Genomic DNA, 7,883 nt, shown 5'->3' with positions numbered 1-7,883 from the left:
AATTATATACAAATATAATAATTATGACACTTTTTGTGTGAAATGTTCTTGTCTACAATGTCAATCAAACAGTGTCTTATTCAGTATTAGTAGAGCAACTCGATGCGCCACAGTAACAGGATGTTACAGTTTGGCTTTCTTTCGTAGAGTGCTGTTCTGTGGAACTGGTAAAAAACAAACAAATGTATGTGTGAATGACTGCTAATGTCAAACATTTCTCTGTTTGTCTTTGTCATGCTGTGTCACAGATGTCTCCCTGATGTATTACCAAGCTTATTGTGTAATCCTCGTGTAACAGGTGTCCTGTTAAAACAACAGAGAGCACTGCTGAAAATACTCACTGTGTTCACACAGACTGGGATTCCTGTTTTCCAGTCTTTTATCAGTCTTTGTCATTTTTAATGTTAAAATGTTTACTTTTGTTTTCACCGTTTTATAGTAACATCTTTACTGGCAAAATGGAAATCACAACTGGTTTGTCATTCCAGACACAGGGTGTGGTTGTTTTATGTATGCTCAATGTGGTAAAGATAAATAAATAAATATAAAATTGAATTAATTTACAGCTAAATTAAACTACATAAGGATCCAGTTTCATTTAGTTATATCTAAATTATAAATATCTTCTAATTCTGTTCTGAATTTATTTGTTTTTAAAATTCTACATGGCTTTTTAAAAGCATTCCTTTAGTCATGAAAATGTAGTTGCTCTCAATGAATATTGTAAATATATTCAGTCATTAACTACTAATTAGCAAAAATCGCAATTATGTCTCTCTGTTTGTACCAATGTCTACTAATATCTATATACTATCTGAAGTCGTATATCGTGCGTGAATCCCGTGAAAATCAAGCATTTTGAATTTCCGTTGACGCCACTTTTTCTTTACTTACTCTGGTTTTGTCCTAAAATGATGACGTATGGTTGACACCCTGACGTCACATGAGGCGCCGACGTCATCAGATACGCCCTCTCCGCTGACCAAAAACATTTGTTGTCCAGACGTTAGCGCTCCGGAGAGCCCGACGAGCCTGGTTTTTTTTAATTAAGTCTTATTCATTAGTCGTTAGAGCTTTTTCGAATATGGTCTGTGGCGGTTTCACCTGCTCCAAAAATGCGCTTTGTTCCCTGAATGTGGTTTACATGGTGAGTGTACAAAATGGATCATGATGCTAACTTTTAGCTATAGCCACGTTAGCTTAGCGTAACTAGCTTCTGAGTGAACTAGCGTTATGTCAGCCAGCAGTGTGGCTAGGGCGCAGAAAGATGACTGATTTTGCCCTTTGTTTCACATTCTTCTGTTTTTGTTTTTCAGACGATTAATGGTATGGACTCATATTACACATTTGGAGGTATACGTTGTTTAAGTGTACGTTAGCTAACTAGACAGATATGTAGCGTTAGATATGTTAGCTAACCATAGTTAGCCGGTTAGCTATCGCCATTATGTGCCCGGATGCTACCGTTAGCAGGGAGGCCAGCTGACCCCAGATGTGAGCATTGACATGCGTGATATCTCCCACTTCTTCTCTCCTTATCAGTCACCCGAGCCTGTTGCAACAAGACCCAATGTGTTTGTGTGTCAGTCATGTGAGCTGTCAGAGTCAACATGTTGGCCTCGACTCAGCGAACGTTCGCATAAACCCACCGTGAACTTAGTTCCAGTACACCAGCCCTGTAGTAAATGTACCCCTTTCTAAAACCAGACACTGTGAAGAATGTTTTAGGGAAGATTGGACCTTATTGTGAGTTTTAAGTTTGTAGTGGGCTGTGTTGTGTTATCTTGTAGCTATGCTCCTTCATATATGTGAATAAGAAAGACAAAATATTAGAATCACCATCTAACATAAAGTACAAACTCAAAATAGACCTGAGTCTATATAAAGACAAGTAGCATAGTTGTCTCTCTCAGCAAACACTTAAGTAAGACTGTATTTGTTGCTGGTCTGTTGCATTGCATCATATCGTACAGCTGTTTCTATTGTTCTAGAGACTGTGTCACTGCTGCCTGGTATTACAGATGTGTTTACCCTAATTGTTAACAACTAGTTTTTGCAACTGTTGTTGGTTGATGTCTGCCAGTGGGCAACTGTACATAACTGCTCTGATGTGTCTTTATTAAATCTGTCTCTATATTGTGTTGAGCTAAACAGATGAGTCAAGTTGATCAATAGCGAATCGATATATTTTGATAACTGATTGATCTTTTATGTCGTATTTCTAGCCTAAATACTGAACATTTGACGGCTCCAGCTTCTTAATTGTGACAAAATGCTGCATTTCTTTGTCTTCTATAATAAACTGACATTTAATAGACTAAATAATCACTTGTTTTATTGCGACCTGTCAGATTAATTAGTAATGTTAGTCATATTGTGGTGTACTTTCATCTAGGGTTTTGTTTAGTACAATATTGTGATTATGCGTAAACGTACCCACACTGTATAACTAACATGTCCAGCTTTTGTTATCAAGTGTCAAGTCAAAAAACATCTTTATTGTGTTTGTCTTACTCACTTTCACCTGCTGTCACGATTATTTTTAAGTTTGCCAGGTATACACTTTGTGAAGTACGTGGCAGTAAGAGAAGCGTTGCATTGTTTGCCTGCTGTTGTGACACACTGAGCCTCACTGCTGATAAACACACTTGAGACACGACCCACCCAGTCAGAAAACTTTGGAACATGTACACATGCCAGCAATCATGTCGACAGCTGAGTCACTGTAACGAGTGTGATGCTGTGTTGAGTCAGGGCACTGACGGCAGTGAAAGAAGACGTATAACGGCACAAATAGTACCTCCGTAAAAAGATGAACCTCCTGGGTCAGACATGACAAATATCAATTCTGTAATGTTTTATCAGCTCCCATGAAAGGTAAAGTGACAAGCCAATAGTATTACAGAATATAAGCAGGACTGTTCTGTTGAACGTAATCAATTAAAGAAATAAAACAATGACCTCTGTGTTTTTAATTTGTTTCAGATAATTGAAAATAGTTTTTAAAAAAATGTGTTGCCTGGAGGCCAGCGGTCTAATTGCCGTGGGCCATATGAAGAAACGTTAACAATAAGCTCTAACCGTGTCAGCCTGGTTCTTCCCCTGCATTACTTATTTGGCAAACACTTTACCTTTTAATGAAAGACCTAACTGGTGTGATCAAAACTTAGTGCCATGACTGCGTGATAAGCTCAGTCCCATCAGGTGCACGCTGACTCAGCTGACTCAGGCTAACCGTCTTCCTTCCCTCTTCTTAGCTGGTCGGGCTGCTGCTAATCGGAGTAGCAGCATGGGGGAAGGGGTTCGGCCTGGTGTCGAGCATCCACATCATCGGAGGGGTCATCGCAGTGGGTGTCTTCCTGCTGCTCATCGCTATTGTTGGACTCATCGGAGCGATACACCACCACCAAGTCATGCTTTTCTTTGTATCCTTTCCCCTCGTTGACATTGATGCACAGATAATTATCAGGTCAGTTGCTGTGAACTGTGATATGAAAATGTGGTCTTTGTGTTTCTTTTCCATGATTTTTCCCTGTTGTTTCTTTGACTTCTTGCTCCAAGTACATGGTCGTTCTTTTCATCGTTTTCCTCTTCCAATTTGGAGTTTCATGTTCCTGCTTGGCGATGAACCGCGGACAACAGGTGAGAAAACTCTAAACTAACAGTTTGAATGTCTCTTGCGCTGCGTCCATGTTAGTAACACTTATTACCAAAATGTGTTTATATCTGCATAAATACATTGTTGTGACTTTTTACAAGAAATTTGCCTCATTTTATTTGTCTTACTTGCTTTTCCAGGAGACACTTCTGAACTCTGCTTGGCGAATGTTGGAAAACAAGACCAAGACCGACCTAGAGAGCCAGCTGAACTGCTGTGGGCTGCTCAACGTCACCGCCAACCAGGCACAGTTTGATCTGGACTTGCAGAACTGTCCCGCTGTAGGTCTTAGATCTAAAAACCTGCTTCACCAGCACAATCACAGTCTTGAGTTGCTGCATAATTAAACTATATATTTTTTGTTTCTGTTTCATTTACATTTTATATGGTTTTCCTTAAGTACAATGTTCAACTGCATCATAGATAAATATTTCAGTTTCACATTATATTTCCTGTTACACAATATGCTCCGCTGAGCAGAAGTCACATAAGCATTTCCTTTAACCAGGATAAGTTAAAAGTTTGACTTTTTCCTGTAGTTCTCAGAACAGATTTTGGAGGATAATACTGGCTTAGCCGACAAACAGTTGACTCACACTGCTGAAGACTAAAGGCCTTGTATTCTTTTTTTTTTTTTTTTTTTTTTTTTGGTGTGTGTCTTTCCCTCCAGCTATGCAAAAAGAACACTGTCTGTTACACCTGCGGGGATATGATGCTGACTCATGCAACGGAGGCCCTGAAGATCCTCGGGGGCGTCGGGCTCTTCTTCAGCTTCACAGAGGTGAGTGTCCCGTCTCCAAACCTACATCTGCTAACCACCCACTCATTTAATCAGTCTAACGAGGCTTTGAAGGACAAAAGAAAGACACTGAATTGAGTTTAACGTTGCAAATCGGGGTTTTCTCTTTTTGTTGAGCAAATCATCCAGTAATCGTAAGGTTTGCAGTTTGGTTTATTCTTCCTTAAAGAACCGATTGCAGCCGTATTTATAAATGTCAATATTGGTAGCGAAATCATTCAGTACCAGATTTCCTGCTAGTTTCCAGGAAATAGGTAGATGCTGATGTTATTGACAAGCGCTCGCATGTTCCTGGCTTGGTAGCGGGTTAGCGGTTAGCTGGCCAACTAGCTCTGTGAGTCGTCACCACATATCTGGTGATGACGTGCTGATTTATTTAGAAGTGCCCGTACATTTATCTTTTTGCCTGTCGTGTCTTTCACAGATCCTGGGAGTGTGGCTCGCTGTGCGCTACAGGAACCAGAAGGATCCACGAGCGAACCCGAGTGCTTTCCTATAGTCTGCCCCCCCCCCCGTACGCAGCGCAGTGTAGGACACACTGGCACACATAGTATCATGCACATCTAGAGGCAGACACACGCCAGCATACAATACAGTACCACACCAACTACAACAACACACAGAATGGACGAGCTCACGCAGCACCTGACAAACACTGACAAATAAATCACACGCACACACACACCTTCAACTGAGACTGAGAAACTACAACAACCTGTCCAGAAAGTGTTGCCAGAGCTCCAGCCGGAAGACCTGGATACTTGTGTATGAAAGGATAACTTGTAATACCAAGAAGTGTGACTTGTTGGTAGCGCGACCCAGCCTTGATTTGAGTACCAGATTCCCTGCTATGTAACAAGGGATGAGACATCTCTGCATGTGTCCTGGGCCCGCACAGACAAACGGCCTCTTTGTCGATTTTATTCCACACACCAACCAAATGACTGTGCCGTGTCCCAACAAATTACCTTGTATGCACCTTGAATTCTTTCCTCTTGTGTCCGATGTAGTGCCACCACATAACGACAAATATATTCCTCTGGTCAGTGCTGTTGGTGATGTGTAGAGTTGTATACCCAGCATGTCCAGTGCGACGACTTCATGCTCTTAAGTCAGCCGAGGGGCAACAGGAGGCGAATACTGGACGTGTGTTGTAAAGTAGTTTTTCAATTGTATGTAAATGTTCTTTTTTCAGATGCCACAAATGCCGGGATGCAACAGGATTACGAAGCAAGAATAGATGTTTGGTAACGTTGTTGCTAGTCAGAAAAAAATTATGAACTGTAACTGAGCCAACTAACTTTTAACAGTCTGAGATATTAGGACGCCAATGGACTGCAGCCTCGATGTTGTACATAATCTTTTAGAAATCACTCGTGGTGGGTTTGCCGTGTAGTTGCCCCTCTAGTCGGGAGGTTTGCCTGCATAGTTGAGGTCTTTGAAGGCCACAATAATCCACCCTTCCTGTATTTAATGTTTCCTTGTGTTGCACAGTGATGTTGCTTCGTATAGCTTTTGGTAGTAGAGAGGCGGATTCAGGTACGTATCATTTTCTTCTGTGTAGCTGGAAGAAATCACGACATCTAGAAATACAGCGAAGTGCTGTTTTGATTTTAAACATTTGGATAGATTTAGCCAGAACTGCTCATTGCAAACCCAGTTTTGTTTTTAAAAGTGTTAATTGTGAAAATGTGCTCTTGGTTGCAGTTATTTTTCTTCTTTTTTTGTAATTTTAAAATAATTCTTTTGTGGAATGATTTTGTTCTCAGTTGCCATCAGCTGTTTTTGTTCATAAGTGTTAAATGCTTTGTAAAAAAATAAAATATATTCGGGATCTATTTAAGTTAATAGGTTTGAGGATGCACATTAGGCTCAATTTATGTAGTAGTTTTGATGATATAATTTTGCTGCCTGACTCGATGTTTGACATTTCCTGTTGATAAATCACTGCTCATCAATTCTCTCTTTCAAGATGTTTCCTCTTTTTGAATTGCTTTTAACTTAAAGGACTAACACAAACTAACTACATGTCTTACTTGAACCTGTCAACTTGGCTGATGTGAATTTCCTGCTGCTGATTGGAGTCATCGCTGGTGTAAACAAGCAGTTTGACAGATCTTAAGCATCGTTATGCCATATATTAAACCTCACTTTGAATTTGTGTGCACTTGTTGTTCAAATGTATCTTGAATTTTTGAGACTTCATTTTCCAAATAAAACCTCAAATTGCAAACTGTTTCACATAAGTCAGTGATTTAGTTTACATCTCTTTATGTCTTTAAAGAAAAAGCACTGTGAGTGGTGTAAAGATGTTATTTGAAGCTAACTCAAGTACTGTACTGTGGTACAATGTTGAGGCACTTTTACTTTCCATTGTATGCTGTTTTATACTTCTACTCGACTACATTTCAGAGGCTAATAGTGTATGTTTTACGCCACTACATTTGTCTGACAGCTTTTGTTACTTTGCAGATTTAGAATATTAACACATACAACTTAACTAATACATTATGATATAAGATATAGCTACCAGCACTATACAAAGAAAGTAAAATGAGCACTGTGTTAACCGGCTGTAATGTTAGTGATGTATACATTAATTAATCACTAATTATAATTCAGTAACGTATATATAAATCAGAAATGGGCCATTCTGCATAATGAATACTTTTACTTTCTGCGCTTTAAATATATGTTGCTAATACTTTTCGATTTTAAATGCTGGACTGTTACTTGCAGTGTTGCTACTTTTACTTGAGTAAAATATCTTTTTACTACTTCCACCACTGTTGACTACAAAATGTCTTGTGACGTTATAGTGACAGAGTTTAGGAGTGATGACACGAAAGATACGACACATTCCACCACATGGTGGCAGTACAGAGTCTCTACTGCTGCCATTTCTTCCTGGCTAGTTGTTATTTCAGTCCTGCTCTGACATGAGTAAATACCTCAAGACAAGCAAGGAATGTACACACAGTGGGGACTTTTTCTAGAGACTATTATCTTGCAGAGTGACTGCATCGAAGTTGAAGGTGCATGGCGTCAACGTGCCAGCTGTAAAATGAATTTCCTCAAGCGGTTGGTTTTGGTTCCTTGTGTTGTCAGAAGGCCATTAATCCCTTCAGCTGGGATGGGTCCAGTAATGTGTGTGTGGGGGGTGGGGGGTGGGGGGGGGCTGGCAGAGCGGAAGGAGAGCTCAAGTACACTCTGATAGGGGAATAGAGAGAACACGAGGAGATTATCCGGATACCTTTCAACCAAGGTTGTCCTAAATGAGGATAAACTGCTGCTCTGCCCTCATCCTAATGGCCCATGGCAGACTGTCACCATCCCTGCTGCCCCCCCCACCACCACCCCCCTTCATGAAAAGGCGTGACCTAATCTCTAGCGTTGGTGCACCCTGCCCGGAGGCACCTGCAGGTT

The 7,883-nt window shown here is 40.4% G+C and overlaps 1 protein-coding gene across 2 annotated transcripts; it reads left to right on the top strand.

The window, feature by feature from the left end:
* Window positions 1-967: 967 nt before the first annotated feature.
* tspan31 (tetraspanin 31) lies at window positions 968-6,690 on the top strand. 2 transcript variants are annotated; one of them, XM_076098703.1, is made up of 7 exons: window positions 1,006-1,147; window positions 1,317-1,353; window positions 3,258-3,425; window positions 3,562-3,642; window positions 3,799-3,939; window positions 4,329-4,439; window positions 4,882-6,690. In XM_076098703.1, exons 2-7 carry the CDS (start codon window positions 1,324-1,326, stop codon window positions 4,954-4,956), a joined length of 606 nt encoding a protein of 201 aa, XP_075954818.1. In that variant the 5' UTR covers window positions 1,006-1,147; window positions 1,317-1,323; the 3' UTR covers window positions 4,957-6,690. The 2 variants fall into 2 exon arrangements, with proteins under 2 accessions (XP_075954810.1, XP_075954818.1); XM_076098695.1 differs by lacking the exon at window positions 1,317-1,353 and having other exon boundaries at window positions 968-1,147.
* Window positions 6,691-7,883: the final 1,193 nt, after the last annotated feature.

The sequence above is a fragment of the Anarhichas minor genome, unplaced genomic scaffold (assembly GCF_050575085.1).
Source record: "Anarhichas minor isolate MPS153535 unplaced genomic scaffold, ASM5057508v1 ptg000003l, whole genome shotgun sequence".
NCBI lineage: Eukaryota > Metazoa > Chordata > Actinopteri > Perciformes > Anarhichadidae > Anarhichas > Anarhichas minor.
This window is presented reverse-complemented; position numbering and strand designations above follow the sequence as displayed.

Coding starts and splice junctions, on each gene's coding strand:
- tspan31 (XM_076098695.1), top strand. CDS start 1,085: ATGGTCTGTGGCGGTTTCACCTGCTCCAAAAATGCGCTTTGTTCCCTG. Junction 1,148..3,257: donor CCCTGAATGTGGTTTACATG/GTGAGTGTACAA, acceptor CCCTCTTCTTAG/CTGGTCGGGCTGCTGCTAAT. Junction 3,426..3,561: donor ACCAAGTCATGCTTTTCTTT/GTATCCTTTCCC, acceptor TCTTGCTCCAAG/TACATGGTCGTTCTTTTCAT.